General features: G+C 42.0%; 1 protein-coding gene across 1 annotated transcript; it reads right to left on the reverse strand.

Moving 5' to 3' along the window:
• Window positions 1-422: 422 nt before the first annotated feature.
• On the reverse strand, window positions 423-6288 carry BTG4 (BTG anti-proliferation factor 4). Its single transcript, XM_089670235.1, has 4 exons — window positions 6116-6288; window positions 5490-5627; window positions 3445-3640; window positions 423-651 (listed from the first exon to the last, which is right to left on the reverse strand). The coding sequence occupies exons 1-4, from the start codon at window positions 6286-6288 to the stop codon at window positions 424-426; spliced, it is 735 nt and encodes a 244-aa protein (XP_089526361.1). The 3' UTR covers window position 423.
• Between the last annotated feature and the right edge of the window lie 20851 nt (window positions 6289-27139).

Here is a 27139-nt window from a genome sequence, read left to right on the forward strand (position 1 = left end):
TTAAATGGTAGACACACATTGAGGAAAAAAGGGAGGACTAACTAATCCTCCGATTGTGATGTTTAAAGATTAGCATCTTGTGTAACAGTGATTGTTGGAAAGGTCTTCAAATATGCCCATGTCTCAGCGCCACCATATCAAGGTTTTAGATCAGAACTGTTCACACCATAGTTGTGCATTGTGAACAGAGTTACAGTATTTAACCATTTTAGGCATTACTTTCTTGGTTCTTCAAGAAAGCCATGCTGCAAATTAAGAACATTCAAAGAAAATTAAGGCACACTGAACTAAAAAGAGTAGGGTTAATTTATTCATTTTTTTAAAAAAGAAATGTCAGTGCATAGTTGTAGCCACATACATACAAATAAAATTATAAATAAAATATTTTCATAAAAAATTTAAAAAGACAAGTACAGATTTTTTTTAAAGTGATTTTCTTTGTGTCAATGTCTTGTTTACCCAGTGGTAGCGGTCAATGCGAAGACCTGAAAATACAACTGACTGCCTGTGGTGCTTGTAATGTTTGTTTTGTGGATGATAGTTTTGTGGAAAATAGGAGGATGTAGATTGCTGATTGTATCCATCATTTTGGTAGTTCTTTCTGCGAGGAAATTGGGACCAAGACTGTGGAGGTTGACTGTAGTCTGTACACTGCACAAGAGAAAGATCCAAGTTAACAAACCCCACAATGTGCAGTCAGCCCCAACACGAACAAGCACTGTGATCTACTGTATACAACCATGTCCAAAATAAAAGTTAACTGAACCAGATTTTCAGTGACCTAAGCAATTTAGTTAACCCAGTAGGTTCCTTATAACCACCCCATTACTTTATTTTCCACTTTAAGCTTAGGATTTGTCTGTTCCTTGAATAAAAAGGCTTCAGAATTTAGAAGTTAAGTAAATGACATAGGAACACTGACCCACTATGGCCCAGTACCATTTAGTTGCACAGTTCTTACTTGTAGAGTTAGAATGCTTTAACCCTAGTACCGCATCTCTTCAGCACCACAGGCATTCCTATAGTTGTTGCATATCATTTAGGGCTACAGATATGCCAAAATTCTATGACCAAACAAGCAAAGGAACATAGGACAGCTAAACATGATTATGTTGCCACATATCATACAGGATTTATATAGCGCCAACAGTTTGCTCAGCGCTTTACAATATAACGGGAGACAATACAGTTCAATACAAGAGGGAAAGGAGGGTCCTGCTCCTTGCAATCTAGGAGGGAGGGGCTAGTCGTACCAAAAAAAAAAAAAAAAAGTAGTAACTGTGGGGGATGGACTGGTTGGAAGAGTAGAAGATTCCATTATTAGCTGAGAGCAGGATAGGCTTCCCTGAAGAGAGGTTTTCAAAGATCGCCTAAAGTGATCAGAGTAGGCAATAGTTTGATAAATTGGGGTAGAGAGTTTCAGAGTATGGGGAAGCTCTGGAGGAGTCCTGGAGATTAGCATGGGAGGAGGAGACAAGAGAGCTAGAGAGTAGGAGGTCTTGCAAGAAGCGGAGAGTACAGTTCGGGTGATATTTAGAGACAAGATCGGTGATGTAATTTGGGGCAGAGTTATAAATGGCTTTATACGTTGTTCATTTTGAATTTTATCCGTTGGGCAATGGGAAGCCAGTGGAGGGATTGGCAGAGAAGGGTGGCTGATACAGTAAGGTGGATGAGTCTGGCAGCAGCATTCATGATAGACTAAAGAGGGGATAGCCTGTGATGAGGTAGGCCAATGAGGGAGTTACAATAGTCAAGGCGAGATATAACAAGGGAGTGAATAAGTTGCTCAGTGGTTTCCGAGGTAAGGAACAGGTGTATCTTTGAAAAAAATGCAGAGGTGAAGTCTACAAGATTTGGACGGTGATTGGATTGGGGCAGAAAGGACAGATGGGAGTCTCGGATTACTACTAGTACCCTGGCATGAGGGGAGGGACTGATGATTGTGTTTTTGATCTTGATGGTGAAGTCAGAGGGGGCACGGGCTGGGGGGGAATACTAAGCTCAGTTTTGGAAAGATTGAGTTGAGGAAGTGGAGTGACATCCATGCCGATGTCACTTAGTAGGTTAGTAATGCGAGAGGAGACTGAAGGGGTGAGGTGAGAGGTAGAAAGATAGATTTGTGTGTCAACAGCATAGAGATGGTACTTAAAGCCATGGATGTTTCTCAATTAACCAAGGGAGGAGGTGTAGATGGAGAAAAGGGGTCCAAGGACAGAACCTTGAGGGACCCCTACAGAAGGAGGGAGTGAAGAGGAGGCAGCGTTATAGGTAACGCTGATGGAGCGCTGTGATAGGAGGAGAAACAGGAGAGAGCAGAGTGAGGCCAAGAGAGTGGAGTTGAAAAAGGGGAGGATGGTCAACCGTATCAAAAGCCGCAGAGAGGTCAAGTAGTAAGAGTACGGAGTAGTGACCATTGGTTTTAGCAGTTAGTAGATTAGAGTTTTAGTAGGGCAGTTTCAGTGGAGTGTAGTGAGCGAACGCCAGACTGTAAAGGGTCAAGAAGGTTGTTGTCGGTGAGGTGTGAGCTCAGGCGATTGTAGACTAAGTGTTCTAGGAGCTTAGAGGTAAATGGCAGCAGGGAGATAGGTCTTAAGTTGTTCAGGTTGGTGGGGTCCAGGGAGGGCTTTAAGTATGGGAGTGATGTGCGCATGCTTTAGAGGGGAGGGGAAGGCACCAGTAGAGGGAAACATTGAAGATGTGAGGGAGCATAGGATGGAAGAAGAGGGTGACCTTAGTAGTTGTGAGGGGACAGGATCCAGGGGGCAGGTAGTGAGACAGGCTTTTGAGAAAACCTTAGTGACCTCTTTGGTAGTAGCAAGGTCAAAAAGAAGAAAGTGTTGAGGGAGGTTTAGTATAAGGTATGCCAAGTGGGATGGATGTCTGCAGTGGTGATGCCCCTACGAATTGTGTCAATCTCACATGTGAAGATGAGATTTTAAATTCTCTAGAGATACATTACACGTGATAAAATTGGTATAGGTCATCTTCACACTTAAAACGCCTCCCCCACTCCCTGATTTGTATAGAATCTAGCAAACATCTTCAGATACATTGCTCTAAATAGGTTATGGCCTGAACAACCCAGCATGCGTAATACAGCAAATCAAGAAAAGCTGAGTACACATTGGCTGAAAAACAGTTGGTTCAGCAGGAACTGGACAACTTCAGCCCATGTGTACAGCTCCCTTACAGGCTGTCTCATGGCCAGCTTCTGTTAAATTAGCATGATAGAAAGTCATCTGATTTGCATCAGATCAGCACTGGCAGCAAATGGCCAATCAGTGTATTCTTGAAGGGGCAGTCACCCTGTCAGAACAAAAAGCACAGCAGGAGGTCACAGTACTATCACTTGGGCTGAATTAAACAATTTCTAGTGTGTACCCTGCATTAAACTAGGCTGTTCAGCATTTCCAGCTAGTAAGATAAAAACCTTCTGTATACCTGGTAGATGCTGTTGGGATTGCTTACTGTAGGAATAGTCTTTGGCTCTTTAATTGTGGTCTCTTCATCAGAAGATGTACCAGAATGGTAATCTGAAGTGGCTTTTTCAACAGCTGTGCTAATCCATTTAGACACGTTGAAGTCATCCTTTCCCATGAAGCTGGCAATTGTAAAAGGGCTATTTTTCTCTCCATATCTGAAAGGAAAGCTGCATTAATATTGAGAACTTGCATGGTATAAAAAAAAAAAGTTAACCCACACAGGCAGCAGATACTTAATACTCAAAGACAAGCCTATCTCTGCACACAATCCAACCCCAAAGGGGAAGAAAAAAAAAATAAAAAAAAATTATACTATAGGTCAATCAAGAATAAGATGCAGATTTAAAGAAATGACTACACAAAATTGTTCCAAGTATAGAGTTTTGTTCAATCACCCTTACAGGTTTGTAAAGTATCTTACCTTCACCTATGTGATCACAAATTAAAGATATATTTCTACATTGCAAATTAGCTTAAGTTCCCCTCCAGTTAAATTGAACAAAAAAAACTCATGATCAATGGTTGCACTATACTTGCCTTTGCTTAAGAGCTCTTATGCACTAGGGAACCTGGGTACTACCTGCACACATTGCCTTCTTGTACATTGCCACTTTGAGGATCCTTTGAAGGACCCTGGTCTGAAAATACATGAGAATATACTTTCCTCTATGTTGATGCAAATGTTTCTCCTTGTGGATTACATGTTCTATAGCAAAAAGTAAACGCTAGACTTCCTCAATCAGCATTAACCATTTTTAATACTTAATCTACCTTTGTTAAAATCAGTGTATAAACAAATTAAAGTAAATGTATTATACATTTCTTCCAACTGCTTCCTGGTTTGTCGGCCAGGCCAAAAATTGTGTCATACATCCCAGGAGTCTTCATAGGCATTTTTCCTCATCTGGAGAGGGGCTCTGTCCAAGCACACCCTCCTGCCCAAGTCAATGACAGAATAATTCCAGAAGTAAACAGTAAACAAATCAACCGCCATTACGCAAGTTGGCTACAGTTAGAAAGGTTAGGGAGATGTTGTCAATGTGTTGGCAAAGTGAAGGGATTTTAAAAAGTTTTATAAGTATACTAAAACAGGTTATGCTTGCCTGCTCTGCAGAGCAACCCTGACCCTTTTTTCTCTGGGCTTACACCGCTTGCTCTGGGGACACTCATGCTGGCTTGCTCCTGTGCCCTGCTCTGTGTCCTTAAGGCACAGAATGGGGCTTGGCCCTACCCCTTTGTCATTGGCTCTGATTAATAGTAGTGGGAACCAATGGTTTTTGTTGCTGTGACTGAGCCTCAGCTCTCACATCACTGGATGGAGATTGGGCTCATATGTCTTAGGAGGCTGCAAGGGAAGTTGCATGCAAAAGATTTACCTTACTGCATAGAATTCAATAAGTTGGAAAACTGCTTTACAACCACTTTAACAAAATAAAGTATCAAGACATGAATAGATGGGAGAATTTGCATTGAATATTAAATAGGTTTCACTTTGTGGTGCTCAGATACAGTTGAGTTCCACCAAAAGCAATGAAACTTTAGTTAAAGTGATCCTTGCACCAAGATTGGTTTTTAACTGAATACTGTAGTTGCTATTCCTTAGTAAACAAGCCTGTTGTGCCCTGCTTAGTTTGGTTGTATAGGTCGGGGTTCTCCAAACATTCTAAACAAAGCCAGTTTACTGTTCTCCAAACCTAGGGGTGGCAGACTGGCCAATGGGAGAAGAAAATATCCTTCCATCAGTGGGAGTAAACTATGCCCCATCATTTGCATCAGTAGGAGGAATAGTCCCATTGTTTGGGTCAGTGGAAGAAAGTGCCCTATCATTTATCATTGTATCAATGGGAGGAATAGTCCCATTGGTGTCACCAAGAGGACTAGTGCCCCACTGTTGGGTAAGTGGCAGGAACACCCTCCAGGCCACAGTTTGGAGACCACCAGTATAGGTAGTTTAAAGCTAGCAAGTGACTTATTTTACTACAAACATTCAGGACCACCACCTACCGGCAGCACACCTCAAACGGGTCTACCCAGATAGTCATTTCCTTTGGCAGTCCAAGATCGTCATAATCTACATTGCTTTCTGCACATGCTTGTGCCAAAACAGAGTCAACAGTCTGACACTTGTTTATTCTTATGCATCTTGGGAGAGAGAAGACGTTATTAAGCAACAGATATTTATATCAAAAACAATCGTTACAAAAGTTTAGTAATAGCAGACTTCTAAATCTTTTCATAAACGCATCTAATCTTTTGCTTTTATTTTGTATGCCAGCAACACTCAGCACTTTAGTAGTCCTGCAAAAACTACTGGAGACCCATCAACATTCAGATAAAAAAAAAAAAAAAGTGAGAAACCCTCCTGACATTTACTCAAACATTGGAGAGTTGAGGACACAATTGTTGCCTTTTCAACAGAAAAGAACATCTTAGATGCCAGGTCATTACATGCAAGTCATCACAAAGCTAGGTGGGGTCCTAGGACTCCCAACCTATGTAAATACAAGGACTGACTGTTCTTGGCAAAACATTTGGAAATTCTTAACCATAGTTAACGCAGTTCACAGAAGGCTACAACTAGTGTATATTCTGACAGTTTCCACACAAAAAATAAAAAAACCTTAGCTTACCGAAAAGCTTGTCCTTTGGTTGGATTTTCTGCATACCAATGAGATTTATATCTTGCAAATAGTATGGTGGTCAGTTTAGCTGCAAATTTCTCAATTTTCTGTTTGCTCAGCTTCCTGTGCTTCTTCACAAGCATTGTGATAAAGACTACTGTGGCCGCAATCTCTTCTTTCATGTTTAGGATAGTCTTATTGTGGCACAGGATGGTGGAAAAAGCTAAGAAAACAAAACCCATGGTGATCATAAAACCATAATTTTAGTAACTAACCCAAGCTGATTCTCCTCTTTAAAGAGACCACCACTTTTGAGGGGAAAAATTACACTTACTTATAACAGTGTCTCTAGGAAATCTTCCAGGAAAGCACACCTGAGAGATTTCTAGCTCCACCTGACAGGAAACCAGCAAGAAAGTTTAAATTCCCCGCACTCAGTTATGCTAAATTATCCCATACCCTAATGCATGGATGGCATTTTGCCCAAAACTGGGGGAAAAAAAAAAAAACACTATGGGACATAGGCCTTCTGTCCCAGAAGACTTCCTAGAAACACTGAAACACTGTTACAGGTAAGTGACTGGTATTTTTCTCCAGTCATCTTCCAGTGTGGCACACCTGAGATGAGGTTCAGACCAACCTTAGGGCAGGACCACTGCCTGTAATACTTTTCTGCTGAACACCAGGTCCTGAGGTGACAACAGCTCCACTCTAGTGTCTCACAGGTGTCCTGGCTTATCCATGTGGCTGCTTGGCAGATCTTTTCCCATCAATGCTCCAGCCCTCTGCCCAGGAAGTCACCAGCGATCTTGTAGAGTGAGTGTTCAAGTGTAAAGGAACTGAAATGCCTGACTGCTCATAAGCTAAAGTTGCTTGTGTGATCCTTTAGCCACTGTTGACTCTGAAGTCTGTTCTTTCCTTGGACCACAAAAATCTAAAAGAGTTTATTTCCTGAAATCTGACAGCTAAAAAAAAAAAAAAAAATGAAAATTTACTCAGGTTCTCAGAGTAAAAATTTCTTGTGACCTATGAAACTCTGGCCACCTTTTGAAAAAAGTGGATCATGTCTTAACACAACCCTGTCCAACACTAAACCAGAAGGGCTCCACAATCAACAGTCTATGTAGGTCACCTATCTTCCTACCTGTAGTGATGGCTAAAAGTAAGGCTAACTTAAAGGACAAAAAAAAAAAAAAAAAGGATGACTGGTGTGGCCGCCACCTGAACCTTGAGTTTTCAAAGCTATTTCCTTATCCACCCCTATTTGTAGGAAATCCAGGACTTCAGGGTCTGCAGGAAGGGAGACCCCTCTATTGACACCAACTAGAGAAGAAAAAAAAACCCACGCTCTTCAAACTTTGGCATATATTTCTAGTGACTGGCATCCTACTAAGAAGAGTTTCAATCACCCTCTTTTTCTAAGGATCTCCTTTTCAAGAGCCAGGTGAAAAAAAGCTCAGATTTGGGTGCAAGACTGGCCCCTGCAAGAGTAGATCCTGCTCGACCGGCGGAATGCTGCAGGGGAGACACTGACCACCTCTGCAGGTTGACATATTAGGGTAGTCTGCCACCATGATCATGCTGCACCCTGAGTGGCATAACTTCTGCCGTACCCACAGGATCAAGGCCAGAGGGGTGAATGCATATGTCAGACTGAATCTTGGGCAAGAGTGTACACACTCAACCCCCGCAGAACAGGGAAAATGCCACACCTTTTTTTCCTCCTGCAAGTAAAAAAGGTCCATTTTCAGGTTGCCAAAAAACCTGACTCAGCTAGGAAAAACCTTGCATTCAGTTCCCATTCTTCCTGGCAGATGAGCTGCTATGTTGGTAGACCCTCTTTATGTGTACAGGTAACAGCATACCCTGCACTCTGCCCATCCCTGAACTTCCTGAGAATGAAAGCTTTTGGGACCTGGTGCCCCCCTAATAATTTAGGAATGCCACCTTCCAGCCCCAAATGAAAAAAACCCACGGAATCAAAAACTGAGTGAGAGCAAGGGTGGGGAATTTAAACTGTCTTGTTGATTGTGTTTGTCAGGTGGAGCTAGTCATCTCAGGTGTGCCTTCCTGAAAGATGGCTGAAACACACATTTCCCTCTGGGTGATCCATGTACATTTGCAAGAAATTTAATAGCTGTGGTGCAGATGCCTACCTTTTGTTATTCTGAAGAAATAGCTGTTTGTGCCCACATGCAAAGTGAATGGGAGTGACTTTATAAGTCAGCTGCTGCACTGGCTACACACAGTATCGATATACACGGATGAACACACAGCTATGACAGTATACCGGTAATGGCAGATATAGGGTGACTGTGGTAATGTGTCAGGCAATCTGGCACCAGACCCTTGCTGAGAGGTACACCGACATCAGTAGTGACACTAATACAGTGATCACATACATTACTGTACATGGTCACTATTGAGATTGGCTAGGAACAGGTAAACATCAAGAGGCAATCAAGGGGTTAACTGTACCTAAGTGTAACATGTGCAGCTTTTATGAAGATCTGGCTGGTTTCTCTCCCCGGTTTGCATGCCCCAAACCCAGAAGAAGCTGTATCATGTACATGTATGATCCAGCCAAGCTGTGCCACTAACATTAAGTGTGCTGTGGCCAGGCAGCAAGCAATTAAACTCTTGGGAAATCAGTAAGCCAATCACAAGCAGGTTACATTCCTGGGGGCTTTTTATACACCATCTGTGTACAGAACACCTCCAGGTTGCCATATTGCATTTTGTAGAAATGTACAGTACTGCAGCTTGAAAAAAGGAAAGGTAATTTTTAATCACATTCAATTACAAAGTGACTTTTACAGCAGTTATATGCTGTATTTAGTTGCTTCTCCCCTTGCCCACAAAAGTGGAGTTACCGTTTAAATTACCAGGAGTGACGACTTACAGACTGCAATATTTACACTAACACATACTGTACATTAGAGTGTTGCAATTGTTACATCAGTAAACTGGTTTCATGAAAGCAGGTTTAGAACCACAGCATACAGGACTACAAGTAATATAGGGCCAGAAAGCAGGAGCCCACAAATACCATAACCCACAGCAACCAAGCACACTGTTGTACAGACTAAAGGAGAGCTCATCCAAATTATGCATACAACACCCTATGGGTGGGTAAAACTAACAGGTGGACAGGAGCAACTCAGAATCTAGGTGTCAATAGGACAAGGGACCCAATGAAGAATTCAACAGAAAGTGTCAACCATGGATACCAGTAGATCCCTCCATTAAACAGATTCAATGTTAGAACTCAAGAAGCACACATTACCCCTAACAAGCACACCCACCTACAGGTTATTATTCTTAGCAGTACAGTACTATTAGATATATGGTCTTGTCAGCACCAGTCACATCACCACAAACTACATCAGGCCTAAATTTCATTTGACTCTACACACTTTACAGTATATGTGGTTTGGGGCTCACAGCCAGTTCACCACCATTATACTGGAGGAAGCTTATGGTTTTCACAAAGCAAACTTTTTCCAGCAGAAAAAGGCCACTAATTTGAATAGCAAACTAATATCATTCTAGGCCAAACTCTCCATTAACCTAGCAAACCCCACACCCTCTGCTCACCTGATGCCAAGCTTGTACTCTTACAAAACCCCTCTCTGACTGAGGTTTATATAGGCTGGGCCATGGATTCAGCTTCATTCAGGTGTCCTTGATACACTTGACTTTAGTTAATTCATTTCAGCACAATTTCAGGTTAGAGGAAAGCAGCAAACCTTCTGACTGTTGTTTTCTGTATCTGGAATAGATTAACATCATTTTGTATGCACTTCATTTAGATTGTAAGAATGAGTGACACTATTGCAAATTCTTTTCCTTGTTCTTTAAATGAAATATATCTTATATCTATATATTATAGTTATATGTTGGATTTATTAGCCTGCGCATAATCATTTTGATTATCTTTTTCTACTTCTCTGGATTCCGATTACACCTTCCGCTCATAGGGCACTACAGTTATCCACTGCTATAGCTACATACATATAAACCCGTAGGGAAGAGCAAACTTCAATGCAACAGAAATATTCCATTTTGCTCAGGAGAATTTTGCAATAAGTAACTAAGAAATCTGCTATTATTTATTTGTAGGGTGTTTTTTGTGGGGCATATTTGGGGTAGCTCAGTTTTTTTTTCCACCATTGTTTGTGTGTGTTTTATTTTCCTTTTTTCTCGTGTGATCATTATCTGTGTGCTGTCACTTCAAAATTTTAACATTTTAGGTTTTTGGGGGATTTTTTGGCAGGAAAAAAGCAGCTTCAAAAACACGCCTAAGCTGCATTTTTGAGAATGCATTTATACATGTTTAGGTGCGTCAAGCGCTTGGATGTTTATTCATTTAATTGACTAGAATAATAACTTATTCTGGCCACTGAAATGAATGAACACTCAACCGCTAAACACACCTAGCGCTTAGGCGCATTTAGACGTGTTTACAATCGTTTAGTCACGTTTAGCTTTTTTTGTCAAAACACTCTTCTCCTGAACGCACAAGTGGCTTTTTCTGCCTCTAAATGCTCCTGCCTCTAAACACCTGTAAATGCCTATGTGTGCATGGATACATAGGCTAACATGAGGGGCATTTAGAGGCAGAAAATAAAATGTCAAATGTCTGTAAAACAGGCATTTTTGAGCTGCAGTGTGCATGAGGCCTAAAAACCAAAAAAGGTACATCACCTAATGAAAAATGTTATACTGTGGCTGTCATTGGTAAAATCCATAAGGGCTTATTTGCACTTGCTGTCAAGGGGGTGGTGAAAGCACACACGTGTGCTATAGTTTTATCACTTCCCTAAAGCTGCAAAGACAGCCGGGCACAGTTGTTGGGAATTTTTCTTGTTAAAACGGGCACAAAAAGACGATATATCGCATTCTCAGTCATCCATCAAACATCTCTGAAAACAGATCCACCACAGGTCACTTTTCAGAGGAAAGACAAAGGCTGCTGCATGTGTAAACCAAGCATAACTTTGTCACTAGTGCTGGAAAATGCCCAATTAGGTGCTATGGCAGGACTATAAACCCTATCCCCACAACATAATCCCTGAAATTCATAAAGACTGGTGCAGACAGATTTTGCAAAAGTGAAGTGGTGCAGCATGCGCCAAATTCATATACCGTACTTGTCTAGAATTTGTACTTGAATTTGGCTCATGCTGCGCCACTTTTGTTTGTAAGATCTGTCTGATATGGTTTTTCTTTCTATACACCAAAAGAGAGATTGTCTTTGTGTCAAGGTAAAAGTGCTGCACTCAATGCAATACCATGTAAAAGTGGCACATTTTAGAACTACCTAAATTTGGTGCACGAGTAGCCGTCAGAACCAAAAGTGGAGCAAATGCTTGATGAATTTGGCATAGCATATTACCAAGAGGGATTAATGCCAGAAAAGTGGCACAGCCGCTTTATTGAATTCCCATCAATATGAAACAGCTTGTCCTTTGTAATTGTCAGACACAACACTGAAAGCACCATCTGCATATTAGTATAATCTATGGATCTTCCTGCAGAAAAACTAGTAACATAAACACAGGCCATTCACCCCTGTAGGGCCTTTCCTTATTAGAGCAGTATGGCCCCTGTATGTGAAATACTGGGTGTAGAGATTTGGTGCACTAACTCTTCTTTCTTGGTACATGGAAATTCATGATCTCACACAAAAAATAACATGTTTTTGTGCATGATCCATAGGAGGGTGGGGGGTCACATTTATTTTAAGTGGCACCCCAATGTGCCAGTACACATCAATGCAAATGCATTTCAATGCACCCCAAAGCACATTTATTAATAATAGGTACTTCTATAGCACTGTCAATTTATGCAGTGCTTTACATATATATTGTACATTCCCATTAGTCCCTAACCCTCAATTGGTGTACAATCTAAGGTCCCTTACTTACATTCATACATACACATACTAGGGCCAATTTAGACAGGAGATAATTAACCTATGAGCATGTCTTTGTAGGGTGGGAGGAAACCCATGCAGGCACCAGGAGAACATGCAAACTCCAGGCAGATGGTGCTGTGGTTGGGATTTGAACCAATGACCATAGTACTACCAGACAGTAGTGCTAACCATCTAGCCACTGTGCTGCCCCATGTGAGCCATATTTATATTGTGGTGCAGTTTATAACAATAAAAGGTTAATGTTTGGTTTTATGTGCCTTGTGGAGCATTGGCATCCTATTCAAATGAATGGGCTGCCTTAATTCAATGCGTAAATGTAATCTAAAGCGACTCACCTGACAGGTGTAAAGGGGACTTTAAAATGTATCTATAGGCAAACATAATAGAATTAACAAAGCAGTGTTTGTTTTTTAGAGCCTCCCTTATAGCATAGTTTTATTACCTGTTCAGCCTGCCAAATGAACTAAAGCAGTCAAAGTAGAGTCCAGTTGGCCTCACATGCAATAAAATCACCTTCATTTGGACATATTCAAAATAGGCACTCCACAATGTACAATAGAGGGAACATAGCACTCCACCTAACACATTTCATGCCAACATCGGCGCTTAATCATAGCTGATACTGACATTTTCAAACAAATATATATGACTCCTAATCTATCCCCCACCACTGACACTCTCTGCTGACTCACCGGAGGACAAGACTTCCTTGCAACTAGGCTCCTTCCAGGGGGAACTTTCAGGGTTGGAGGGTGAGGCCAGCTGTTCTGGGACATCTATTGGTTCTGACTGGGTAGCACTGGTGGGCACTGACCCTTCAACAGCATCTCTGGGTGGATGATAAGTGATGGCAGGCAGCCTTTCCCTGCTGCAGGTGTCCGCCGTCTGGGCAGGGGAGTCACGGTCCCAGGACTCAACCCCGCTCTGCACTCTGAACTTCAAACACATTTCGACTCTCCAATTCTGTTTCTCTGGCTTCTCTGTACACAGGCCCGATTGCAGGTCCACACTGTAGGTGTAAGGCGCCAGGTTGCTGGGCATCAGCTTAGTGAACTACTCTCCACAGTGCCCACACTTGATCCAGGCACTGACCAAGGCAGTGGGTTTCCTGCAGCCAGGACAAACAAGACAGAGGGCACAATTCACTAAAGCTTTTCACATGAGTTAGGTCAGTCACATGACCACATATCGCTTGCGATACTGAAAATGTCAATTCACTATTGCTAGTATGCGGTATTTACCGAAAATAACACAAACACTGGGTAAATACCACATAAAAGACCTTAAAGTCAATTCACAAAAGGAAATAAATAATTAAATGTATGCGGTAATTACGTAGTGCTTCAGTCATGCAGTATGTACTATATCTGTCAGTACTGACATGGGTTGTTAAGGAATGGGTGGCCGCCGAGTCCCTAACAACCTATGAGTCATCAGCTGTCAGTGGGGTTCCCCACTGACAGCTGAATGTAAAAATAAAAAAAATTGCTGGCAATTAAGAAATAATTAAAAAAACTAAGCCCCCCCCCCCCCACCTCCATCTATACCAAGCCCTTCGGGTCTGGTTTGGATTTTGAGGGGAACCCCCACACCAACATTTTTTAAAAATGGTGTGGGGTCCCCCACAAAATCCATACCAGACCCTTATCTGAGCATGCAGCCCCTAGAAAGAGGGGGATAGGCGAGCGCCCCCCTTTCTGAACCATACCAGGCCACATGCCCTCAACATTGGGGGGGTGCTTTGGGGCAGGGGAGCTCCCCCCAAAGCACCTTGTCCCCATGTTGATGGGGACAAGGGCCTCTTCCCCACAACCCTGGCCGGGGAATGTGGGGGTCTGCAGGCAGGGGGCTTATCAGAATCTGGAAGCCCCCTTTATCAAGGGGGCCCCCAGATCCCAGCCCCCCCCATGTGAATAAGCATGGGGTACATGGTACCGCTACCCATTCACAAAAACAAAATATATTAATTACTCCTCCACATTGGGCATATCAATGCATACCCTGTGCAGGGGCTGTGTTTATGTGCACAGGTGTTCGGTGCATACCCATGCAGGCAGTCCCATTCATGTCAATTGGGACATAGCAGCTGCACAGACACAGCCTCTGCTCCCAAAGTGACGTCCCTGCAAGTGAACAGCCACAAAAGCAGACATGAACCCACACCCACATGGATGTCGAATTGGGAGCAGCTTGTCTGCAGCCACTGCATCCCAATTCACATGAACGAGATTGTCTACATGGGGATGAGCGGAACATCTATTCATCCCTGTGGAGGTAGACACAGCCTTCGCAAGGGTCATGCATTGATATGCCCCGTGTGAATGAGGCCTCACAGTGGATATCAGTTCCAATTTTTCTCCAGCTTTCTGCAATTATTTGTAAAAGGAGGAGATGATCGCAGCAACAAATGATTGTCTGTTTTGATCAGCATGCGTTTGCAATGGACTTATTTTTTTTCAACATATTTCCACTTTTTGAGCATCATATTTTTTATTATATGTGTAACGCACTCCAAGTTAGCTGGGTAGTTTTTTTTTTGTCAGGCAGAGGCTGAGTGGCAGCCTGGGATGAATCAGCCTGAGTGAGGCAGGAGTTCACCTCAGGACAGGTTAAGGAGGTTCTGAAGGTCAGAGCTTATGGAGCCCTCCCAACTCTCCACAAGCCTGAGAGCTTTCTGGAGGAGGGATGGAGAAGGGGAGGTGGTTCAGATCTGCATACTTGAGAGACCTTGGCCAATCCCCTGGCAGGAGCAGGGAGAGCCTGGGAGAGGAGTCAGTGAGTGTCGGGTGGAGTGTGGAGCCTGGGAGGGGGCCCCGGGGGGGGGGGAAGCCCACCTGCACACAGGATTCTGTAAGGGAGGATCTCCTCTGTCCTATCGTCTCCTTGGCAGAATGGACTGTGAAGCAGGGAAGGATCTAGCCCAGCATAAGGCCTGAAGGCAGCCACCAACCCACCAAGCTAACAGGAAAATACAAGGTGAGTACTCCTACATCCTCTGGGCCAGATAAGGGGAGAGGGCGGGCAGGTGCAATACCCAACTAGTCTTCATCTGTCAGGAATGGACTTGCCAATAGTGGTGGGACTCACCTGCCTTGTGGGCTGCAGTACCAGGGCTGGCCAGCGGGTGCTCTCAACAACCAGAGGTTCACTTCGGCAATTAGCCATCACCTGGGGCTGATTGCAGGTGTATTTAAGGGATGGCCAGACCTGCAGTCTGTGCCTTGGTGTGTGTTTTTCCATGGGCCCTTGTACCTTGTAACCTGCATTCCTGTTCCTGCCTGACTTGTTGCCGACCCTGCCTGATCCTGACCTCTGCTGACTTCTCCTGTTTTATCCCTGGCTTGTGACCCTGACCATTCTCTCCACCTGCTCCTCCTGTACCTACCTGCCCGATAGTTATCGACCCAGCCTGCCTGACTACGTTGTGCTCTATATGTGTATGTACCTGTGTATCTATACCAGTTTAGGTTTGGTTTTGTTTCACCTTGTTGTATGTATTTGTGTTAGCTTGGGGTTTGGTGCACTGCATTTATGTTTGTATTGTTAGTCTTAATAAATTGTCTTGTTTATACCATATCTGGAGCCTGTGTTTCCCTGTGTCAGTACACACATCTCTGGTCACACCCGCATCCCTGACATCATCTGGGACTGTTCTCAATCTACAGTTCTTGGACCCCAGGGAATACCCTCAAGCATCTGGATGAAGAGGGGGATTCATCTGGGGTCTGAGGAGGTACATCATAGAGCCTTTTGGGTTCTCAAAGGAGGACTATGCCAGCCAGACTTTAGTACATAGTTGCTAAGGAATTTGTCCTTGGTTTCTGCAGTTCCTTGGGCATCCCATATACCCCTAGACCCCATCCAAGTTCTAAAACCTTTAATAAAATCACAAAACTAAACTCCAGGACTGTTTAATGACTCCTGCGTGCAAAGTGTGGAAGAAAATGCATGTTGCCTGGCTGTGCAGAGCTTTAGGGAGACCCAAAACTCTGTGACTCCTAAGGGGGTAGTGCTACGTATGTTCTACTTTTTTCACTTAAGTCAACATCGTTATATTTGATTTCACCTTTTATAAACAAAAGCGAAAAAAAACTATTAGAGAAAGACAACAAAATGCAACAAATCATATGTTGCTAATTGTTTTGTTTTGATTTTCCTTTTGGAAAGTAAGTTGTTGGTCAGGAATCTCAGTGTCTTTTAGATTAATTGATATGGTAAAAGTGACACCTGCTGGATGAAATGAAAAGGCTGTGACTGAAAGAGTATTTACAGAAATACATGTACAATATAACATAATGTTAATTTTAAATTCAGGAGTAATATAACTTGTGAATGAAAGATCATTTACAGAAAATCATGTATAACATAATATTAATGTAAAATGTATATATTAATTAAAATAATGTTAAAATAAAATGCATACAATAAAATGTTAATGTTACATTAATGTAAATAATAAGATAATGTTAATGTTAAATTCATGTATAATATAACAGAGTGTTAATGTTAAATTTGTGCATGATATTAAATGTGAATGAAAGAATATTTACAGAAATTATACCAGAACTCAAACTCCACAAGCAAAACTGTCAAGAAATCAATGCAGGCATTTAGTGGCAAATATGTTAGAGATTCCTGGGAACCCCCAAACCCAGGCCTTTTTATTGGTCATGGGGATACTCATCATGGATATGAATTGATAGATGAACCAGGAGTAGGGAGTGGTGTACAATGAAACACATTGAATATTTAGGATTTCATTCAGTAAGGTGGCAATGTGGAGCAATAAACTATGTAAAATATTGTCATTAAAGTTATCTTGATTTTTATTAGGACTAGAATCTTTATTCTGTAACATATTTAGTTATAGCTAAGGTAAAACACAAAATATGCTGTCAAACTCCATTATTAACAATTCTGCTTGACCTTATGGACCCTTTTTTTAGAACAACCCTTGGATGATCCAGGCAGTTCTCTCAAATAACAAAAGGCCTATTGTGAACATATATTAATTTTCTGAGCAGAAGGATCTAATCCTAAAGTAATATATTCCTCTTCAGTTTGTATAATTAAACAGGGCATGTTTTATAATGCATTCCTTCAAAGAAAATCAGCATTTTACTGCTTTTTTTATTTTTTTGCTGTCCTGATGAAGAGAAATTACTGCCCAAAGTTGCTTAAGAAAAGAACACTTTAGAAGTAGCGATTGCTGGTCTCTAATGCCCCGTACACACGATAAGAAAATCGTACGAAAAATTTCACAGAACCACTGATTGAACGATTTTCTCTTTGTTGATGAGCAGGATGTTTTAACCAATAACGATATTTTGAGCGACAAAATCCAGTTGAACAAAAGTGAAAAATGTTGTTATTTCGCATATGAATGACCGATTTTCTATGCGGTGGTGTGCCGGTCGTATGAAAGAAATCTATCAAGCGCTATCACACATGAGTGGAAACAGAAGATGTCCAAGGAATCTTCATAAACACGAATGAAAAATCCAAATTTTAAAAGTAGATTGACCTAATGAGATAATGAAACCAGAATTCTGCAGATTATATTTTATGTATCACTATTTATGTATATAGATAATGTAATAAACTATATTATACTCATTGCTGTTAATTGTTGTTTATATTGCTCGTTCTGGCCGGAAGAGCATGGCTACAAGGTCACACGCACGCTGCATCACTTCAACTTGTACGGAAGACGTCAACACTACGTACTGCCTGACGAACAATTTTTTTAGATTGGTTAATGTGGGCCACAATTTCGACCAACGAACAAACGCCTCTCGGACGTCGGATGACTGATCAGTCGATTTTCTAATCATGTATTCCCACCTTAACTGCGCTCAGCATTTCCTCCCTCCTCCCACCCCACCACTACAGGACACAATAACAACCTAAGCGTCAGTGATAAGAGCCATGGAGTGCAGTGTGAGGTTAGGAATCTGACACTCCTGGAAGTATCTGTTTCTTTATTCTTTTTTTTTCTGAAGTGGGAGTTCGGAATGGGGCGCCCTTGGGGATGAAATGTTCTGGTACTGATGATGTGCTCAGTGAAGTGTGTAGAGTGTTCCTAAACTTATGGTTTCTTTTTAGTGTAACAAATGCAATAGTTTTGCATATAATTAATCAAAATAATAAAGTTTATGTGTGGAAATGGTAACACTAAAATTATGATTGGATAATATGGGAAATTTGATCTTTAAAGGATAGGTTCATGTTACATGTTCCACCAAAGTTTAGGGTGGAACATGTAACATGTCTTCCCAGGTCTTCAGGACAGTCTGCAGGAGCCTTAGATTGCACCCATGTTCCACTGATCATGGGCGCAATGCTTTCCAGGCTCCTATGTATAGCATAGCATAGAGAGTTGAGTCTCTAAGGTATAAACAGATTGATTGTTGCAATGACATTGTGGATGTCGATAATAAAGAGCAGGCACTGGTGCAATAGGGCAGTGTTGGAATTAGTCCTCATGCACACGGGATGTTTTTACAGCGGCTATTTTTGGCTTTTGGTGTTTTTTTCTACAGCCAGTAAACTCCCCAGCATGTTATCCTATGTATCCATGCACACATAGACTGTAATCAATGTTTTTTGGCTGGAAAACCCCCCCAGAACTAGTGGCTTTCTAGAGGAGTTTTTTAGCTGTAAAAAAGATCTAACGCTACAAAACGCTGCAAAACGCAGTCAAATGCATACATAGCATAACTGCTTTTTTTATTCTCTGACAAACATTTTACACATACACATGGGATATTTTAGTGCTAGAAAAGAAATTTTCAGTTTTGAAAAGAGACCATTAGTGCTAGGGATCACTCAGTAGGAGGACATTATCATGTCTATTAACAGTGTAACTAAAAGACGCTCTTTATAATGCTGGAGAGCTGGAGGCTGTGCATGAAGCACCATTGCATTTTACATGACAGCCAAATACCAAATTCCGCCAGTAGGTGATGATGTGGTGAAATCTGAATTCATACAAAACAATTTTACTTTGTGATGGATCACTGTTAAAAAAAAAAAAGATATTTTATGTGTAAATAACTTTTCCGGGCTTTGTGCCAGAAACATTCTTTTACACCAGCTCAGGGGTGGACTTACAACTCATGGGGCCCCCGGGCAATAGGGGATCATGGCGCCCCTGTGTCCTTGCCCAAACTCAAAAAAGCCTATGAAAAAGGTACCAGGGGCATCTCATGGGGCCCCCTACTGTCCCCGGGCCCTCAGGCAGTGCCCGAGTTTCCAAATGGTCAGTCCGCCCCTGCACCAGCTTCTCCCCATTACCACGCATGTTATTGCACCGTGCATACAATAATGTGTGTAGGTGCGCTGTCCCTTTAAATTAACATGCTTCAACCACAAGATACTCTTAATGCAAATCAATAGAAAATAATATTATGCAAACTTGATGAATAAATTATAAAAAAAAAGTGTGCTTGTGCAATAAAAACATTAAAAAAGGCAAAATATTGCTCAAAAAATGCTTAGTGCAATATTGTCTGTGCAATAAATAATGATCAAACCACTCAGATTTCATAATAAAAAGTACATCCAAGGGTCATCTGTGATTGAGTGAATCCACTGCTAACTCTTTACACTAGCTTCAGTGTATCTTCATCCACCTAGTGAGCAAACAAATTGCTTACCAGAGCCAAAGGCCTCCCAAAGAGAGGCCATACATGCTTATCATAATCCAAACGGCAATCAGCACCTAGACCAGACTGAACTTTGGGGGTTAATGCCCCCTGCTTAGGCCAATGAATGATGTAGCTGCTGCTTAGCCTGAGGCAGGATTAAGGGAATACCTGGCAGTCGACACTTCCAGAAATGTCGAATGCTGAAGATATTTAAGCCAGTATAAGTTGCAAAGAGAGTGAAGAATGGGGGAGAGAGCATCATGGGGGAAGTATTAACCCTTTTATTTGCAGGAATTTATTTTTCGATAAGCATTCAACAAGCTTTAGTAGGCTTCAGCAGACAATTAGCAAGTTTTAGGAGATGCATGAACAAAGCTGTACAGCATCTTAGAAAATACCTACTGAAACTTGCTAAATTAAATCTAAAGGTGTTATCTACAGACCAGGATTTATAAGCTGAAATAAAAAAAATACTGATATGTACAGTGCCAAACTGATAAAAAAGATGCTGCCCTCCAAATGAAGTGGCTAACCCAAAAACCCCTGTGTAGGTGTTCCTATTTTTGTAGCCCTGGATTATTATTATATTATTATTATACAGTATTTATAAAGCGCCAATAGTTCACTCAGCGCTGTACATTACAAAGGGGGACAGAACATGTGACAGAACAATACCAATACAATGTGATACACGAGGGGTTCGAGGGCCCTGCTCTTTCGAGCTTAAAATCTAGGAGGGAGGGGATGGTGGCACAGGAGGAGATAGCTGTGGGGGATGGAGTGGTAGGAAGAGTGGAGGAGGTCGGCAAGTTAGCAGGGGGTGGGGTAGGCTTCCCTGAAGAGATGGGTTTTCAGGGTGCGCCTAAAGGAGAGGAGAGTAGGTGATAATCTGATGGGTTGGGGCAGGGAGTTCCAGAGGATGGGTGACACCCTGGAGAAGTCCTGGAGGCGGGCATGGGAGGAGAAGACCAGGGAACTAGAGAGAAGGAGGTCTTGTGAGGAGCGGAGTGTGCGTGCTGGGCGGTACTTGGATATTAGGTCAGTGATGTAGTTCGGGGCAGTATGGTGGACAGCTTTTACGTCAGCGTTAGGATTTTGAATTTGATCCGTTGCGCAATCGGAAGCCAGTGGAGGGATTGGCAGAAGGGGGTGGCGGAGACAGAGCGGTTGGAAAGGTGAATGAGTCTGGCAGCCGTATTCAGGATCGACTGAAGCGGGGATAGCCAGCGGCGAGGCAGGCCAGTGAGGAGGGAGTTGCAGTAGTCGAGTCGTGATATGATGAGGGAGTGGATGAGCTGTTTAGTGGTTTCTGGGGTTAGGAACGTGCGGATTGCTGAGACCTTTGCCCTATTTGCCCCAACTGTGGATTTCTGCACTGGTATTGTTACTCGATGCCTCATTTCGTTAAATTGCACACAGAGCATGACAGTGGGGGTAAACTGCTGCACCCCACTGCAAAGCCTTTGCAGTTTGGAGGGGGGCATATAATACAGCTCAGCAGAGTGTTTTTACCGCCCCCACCCAACGACTGCAAGTGTAAACGAGGCCTTAAAGAGTTCATGTTTGGCTATTGAAGCACATAAGGTTATGGTCCTTTGAACTTTCCAGTAAAAGGCATTCTTTGGCAGGTCTAGACAAGCCCAAAGCATTAGGACATTCTGCTGTGATACAATGAATGACTCTACAAAAAAACAATGCAATTGAAATACTGCTGGCTGCAACACCTAATTTACACAAGCTATGTCGTCAGCTATCAATAAATAGAAACCTGCTTTTATCTCATGCTTTAAGGACAGCCAACAGTCAATTTACCTTCTACCATAGATAAGAATATAACATGATCGTTCTATATAGGATAACATCAACACTCTCATATAGAAAAACATTTCATGCAAAAAAAAAAGTACAGATGAGCTCAATGCATGTGTCTTAAAAAAAAACCTTTCACAAGCAAAAATTAAATAAACAAATGTTTCACAAGTAATGAGCAAAAAAAAAAAATATTTATACTGGCATCTTTAGTTCTTCATCAAGGTTGTCATTGTTACCATATGTAAAATATTATTTCAATATTCTTTTTTAAATATATGAGTATTTTTATTTTACATATTTTTAAAGCCCAAATATAATTTCAGTTTACATTGATTAAGTAAATTAAGGCTTAATTTCCTTGTGGCTACTTTCCAAAAAACTATCTGAAAGACTTGCATGCTTTGTTTTATGCACCTGGCATATATTTAGCAGATTTCAACTGTGAGCTCAGTTGGCCTTTAAGAATGTATATGAATTTACTTTTACTTGGGCAAGAGTGAACAGCCAGTACAGAAAACAGAGGAATTCATTATTATTGCTATCATAATAACTAGCGATGCACCGATACTGATATCGATATCGCTGCCGATACCAAGTATTTTCTTGAAAATGCTTACGATATCTGAAACACATACTTTGTGGTGCAATTTGCATTAATACAAAATGTATTGATGCAAATTGCACTGCAAAAAATAGAATGCAATTTAAACAGGAATGCGTTGCCATTCCTGTCCAAAACTGCATGCGGTCTCCCCACCACTCCTGTGTGAACCCAGGCTTGTTATAGTTCACACAGGAGTGGTACGGGAAACCTTTCTGCATTGATCCCATGCTGTCACGGAAGGAAAAGCTGGGGATTCAAAATCCAATGTGGCTTTCTCTCCTCTCAGTACAGGGATGACAGTAAGGGCTAGACAGCTTTTGTTTGGTCACCACTGTTACGGTGCTGATCAATCAGAAGCCAACTAGCCCATATTGTCATCCCTGCAAGGAGAGGAGAGGAAGCTGCAGGGATTTCAAATCCCCAGCCTTTCCTTCTGTGACAGCATGGGTTTGGTGCGCCACTCCTGTGTGAACCAAATCCCTGCAGGACTTCACCCTACATAAATCTGCCCTCCTAAAATACAATTCCTGCCTCCATGCTGCCAAACAAACCTAATTCGTCTCTCCTATTCCCCCCCCCCCAAAGCTTGCACAGATCACTCCCATACTTACAAAGCCCCCACTGGACCCCATCAACCTGAACAACTTAAGACCCATCTCGCTGCTCCCATTCACATCTAAACTTTTAGAATGCTTAGTCTACAACTGCCTTAGCTCCTACCTCACCGAAAACAACCTTCTTGACCCCTTACAGTCTGGATTTCACTCACAGCACTCCACAGAAACTGCCCTAATAAAGCTCACTAATGATTTACTAACTGCTAAAACCAATGGCCATTGGGATGAGACTCTGAAGGGTGCATGGACCTAAAGGGTTCTAGGGGGGTTCTGAGGGAGGAAGGGGACTCTAATGTCTCTAAGGGCTCGTTCAGACATGCGGCTATCATTGCTGGTGTTGGACAGGTGGTAAGGGGGCCATATGTTGCTACCACCTGTTTTGACCCTAAAAAAGAGTGACCTATTGTGCTTCTACTATGTGCAGTGCAGAGAATTTGTTAGGCTGCATGATGGGGACAGGACAGTTAGAAGAGCTAAAGGCAAAGTGGGATGGAAAGGGTGTCAGATAGATCATTGTGTGGAATGCCCAAAGCTGAGACCGAAGGCTGCAGGATATGTGTAGTGGAGATTTATGGAGGGGACATCTGGTAAAAGAAGGTAAAAATGAAGGTGGCAAAGATGCAAGGGGGATCAGTGCTATGATTGTGCAGGCAAGGTAGAGAGTGGAGTGTAGACGGGGGATGGAGCTGAGATGAACCGAACCAAGTGAGAGTATTAGGGAAAAAGGTGAAGTGCCCAGGAAAGGAGCCTAAGTTGAAGGCAAAAATGTAGCTTTCTGGAGGTGAGAGTGACTAATAGCTGCAGTACATAGCAAAGATAATGCAGAGTTGGACGGGACAGGGGAGTAGAGGAATCCCCACATTGTGCGCACTGTGAATATAAGGCACAGTCAGGCCTGTTAGTGAGGCAGGAACAGTGTCTGAAGCTCCCAGTGCACCCCCCTCCCCACAGATTAATACAGTGCCCAGGGCAAGTGCCCATTCTGTCCAACCCTTGTCCCAGTCCTGCTCATAGGCCTACTTCTCCATAGGCTATCCCCTCTTCAGTCTATCATTAATGCTGCTTCGAGAATCATCTACCTTACCAACTACTCAGTGTCTGCCACCCCCCTCTGCCAATCCCTCCACTGGCTTCTGATTGCCAAACAAATTAAAGTTGACACCCCATATCAGCCTGGTAATAGGACTAGCGGAATCTAAACCCCAATATACATCACAGGGCCCATAAACGTGTCTGACGTAGCCGCTTAAATGACTAGAAAGCTACCAGACATTGGGTCCTAAATACCTTAGTTGGAAGCTGGGAGACTACACATCCCTGATGGACTGGTTCTCAGCTGAGACTGTAAATCTTCAGAATGTGCCATAACTCATGAAACAAAGAAAGCACAGTATCCAAGACCTGCCATATTCATATCCATTTTGAAGCTAATTTCAAGCTGGACAATAATCTGCATGGTAGCAGACTGTAAATGGTAGGTATTCAGAAATATGAATACCTATATTAAACATAGTAACCTCCCAGCACCCACCACTTAAACTGGATGATTGATCAGATGGTCTCTGTCAACACCCCCCCTTAATGCCAGGTATAAAAGATTTTGCAAGCAGATTTGATATCTCTCCTTTAACATCAACCAAGGAACACCTAACCGAGCTTGAGAGATCCACTGCAACGTTTTTGCTTGGAATATTGGACTCTGCTAAAACCAAGGACTTAGCAAGTACTATTCATTTCCAACTCCTTTTTAATTCTCTGCTGCTTTATGGTTCTTAATTTCTTTGCAACTCCTGTTTTTCTGTAAATATTTTATTTGCACCATTTTTGACCTTTTCATTATTAAACTCTATTTTGAAAAGTGTTAAAACTGTCCCTAAGGGTTTAAGTGCAAACAAAAGAATCCCTGTCTCTTGAAGAGTGCTATTGTATTACAAATCTCTCAACATACCTGTCTGTGGTGACAGCACATGTTGCAGACGTTTATTCTAAAATCAGTCTAAAGATGATGGTGGTAGCCTAAAGAGTTAATTGCCTAGTTAACTTAACCCAGTGACAATCGCTCTCAGGCTGCGGCACCTAGATTGTAGTCCTGCGAGCTGGAAAATCTTTGTGCAGGGTGCAGCTGAGAGTGGCACTGTTACTTACGTAACAGCTTGTCCGGTTCTTTGTCACGAGTTGGTGAGAAGGGCAGGGGTCAGGCACCACATTCATCACATACCCAATCACATGCAAAGAAAATTAAAAAACAGCATTTTTGTTAGCACATGATTGCACGATGGAAATCAGCAGAGCTTCCCTGCATTTACTAAGCTCTGAAGCAACTGCACTTGCAAAGTACATAGTCTATTTGCCTTTAGTAAATCAAACTCTACGTATTTCAAGATTAGCAAGTTGGAATGTGTTGATTAGTTTTCTTTAGTACGTTTAACTGTAGTACAAGAGATAAATTGTGAATTAAGGAAAAAGGATGAATCCACAAACTAGCAGCATGTTCCAGAATGTATAATTGCTGTGATTTTAAGAAGCGTTTTATGGGATGTAGGAAGCTCCAATATGAAAAGAACAGTCAATATTAGTCAATAAAGCTTCGCCCACAGGGCAGGTTGACCAGCAGCAGGAGCTTTTTGGGCCCTGGAAGGGTTTGACAATGATAAAGGCGTACAAGATTTCCAATCATAGGCTGTGGGTGAACTTTTAATTGGAAGTATTCACTCAGCAAGTTGTTGATTGAGTTATTTATTAGAGATGCACCTTTACTAGTTTCCAAAATAGCTCAATACATAAAATAGTAAAAACACTGACAAAGATGGCCACCGGACCATCATGTGGAAGCAGCAGCATGACCTCAGCATGTAGGCTCCTCCCTAAAGGAGGCCGGCAGCCATCTTTGTGAGTGTTTTTATCATTGTATGTATTAAGCTCCACATGGTTTGCTTTTAAATTTTAATAAACATACTACACCATATGAGGTTGTTTCTGGGCTCTGTCTCTGAGCTTATCCTTTAGGAGGAACCCTACCCTGAATACTGTGGACTGAATATGGAGCAAACTTATCCCTGAGCGGCAGTTTTGTTTCCTTCTGATTTGTTGCTGGCTTCTGGAGAGATCCTACCCCTGGACAGACCTGCTGGCTGGAGTAGTCGAATCGAGCAAATCTTCCCGCATATGTCAGTCCATTTCATGCTGGTTTGACACTTGCTTCTGGTGAGTGCATAAGGTTGGAGGATTTGCTCGGAAGTCACAGAAGTCACCTTTTCCTTAGTTGATCACATCACTATTTGGAACTATTATTATAATTTTTCCCTGCTTGGGGATTATTTATGATTGCACACTAATTTGTTTGTACGTTATTGGCTTATATATTTTTTACGAGAGAGTCACAGAAGTCACTGATATGTATGTGCCTTTATTGGGTTAATCACATCACACATTTGGGACTATCATCAATTCCCCTTATCTGGGGATTTTCTATTATTGTACAATGTTTTTACAATTATATTCATACCTATTGTTATCCATTCACTTTCTTCAGTGCTGCACATTACTGTTATTATTAATACTATCACACTGATCGAGACTGCACGGTATTGGTAGTTCATCATACACATCTAGCCTCCAGTAGTCCTGGAGAACAGAACTACAGACATTTACAATGCAGAATGGACACCAGACATATCAATGAAGGTACCAGGCAACTGGGAACATTTCAACCCAAGGAGGATGGAGTCAGGTACAGTCAAGGTTACAAGATACATCGGGCATGTTAGAAAGCAAAAGAGAGATGAAAACTGGAACTCTCCAGAATCAGACAAGATTAAATGCCATGCACCATCTGAGACACCAAGCAACAAGCAAAAAGCCAAAACAGACCAGGGTTAGCAGTCAAAAGGATTAATTGGGGATGCATCAGATGAGGTTCCAAGCAGCAGACAGAGAAAGAACCAAAAATCAAGAATTGGACATGGTCAGTGACAGGCGAAACATAAACTGTTCCATAGCCAAGCCAAGAAAAACAGAGAGCAAAGTTAAGGTAAAGATAACTTAGGTTAGAAAAGGAAAGTGTCAGGTTAGGGCTCCATGCAAACTTGCTTACAAAAAATGCTGCTCCTAGAGGCGTTTAGCATTGTGCCCATAGAAGCAATTTATCTTCTCCTATGTGTCCATGCACATTAGGTAAACTAGAGGTGTTTTTAAAGCTCAGCATTTAGGGGCAGAAAAAAAACCTTCTGTTTTGCATTTTTTTAGAGGGTTTTTCTGTCAGAAAAAAACAATAGAAGCTTCTAAATGCTAGTACAAAAACCGCTCAAAATTTGTGGGTTTTTTCCTACCAAAAGCACTGGCATTTTTTTAAGCTAGTCTGCATGGAGCCTTAAGCAGGTCGGGTCAGGTAACACAATGATACCAAGGCAG

Source organism: Staurois parvus, unplaced genomic scaffold (genome assembly GCF_062004578.1).
Source record: "Staurois parvus isolate SC_StPar_1 unplaced genomic scaffold, SC_StPar_1.0 ptg000087l, whole genome shotgun sequence".
NCBI lineage: Eukaryota > Metazoa > Chordata > Amphibia > Anura > Ranidae > Staurois > Staurois parvus.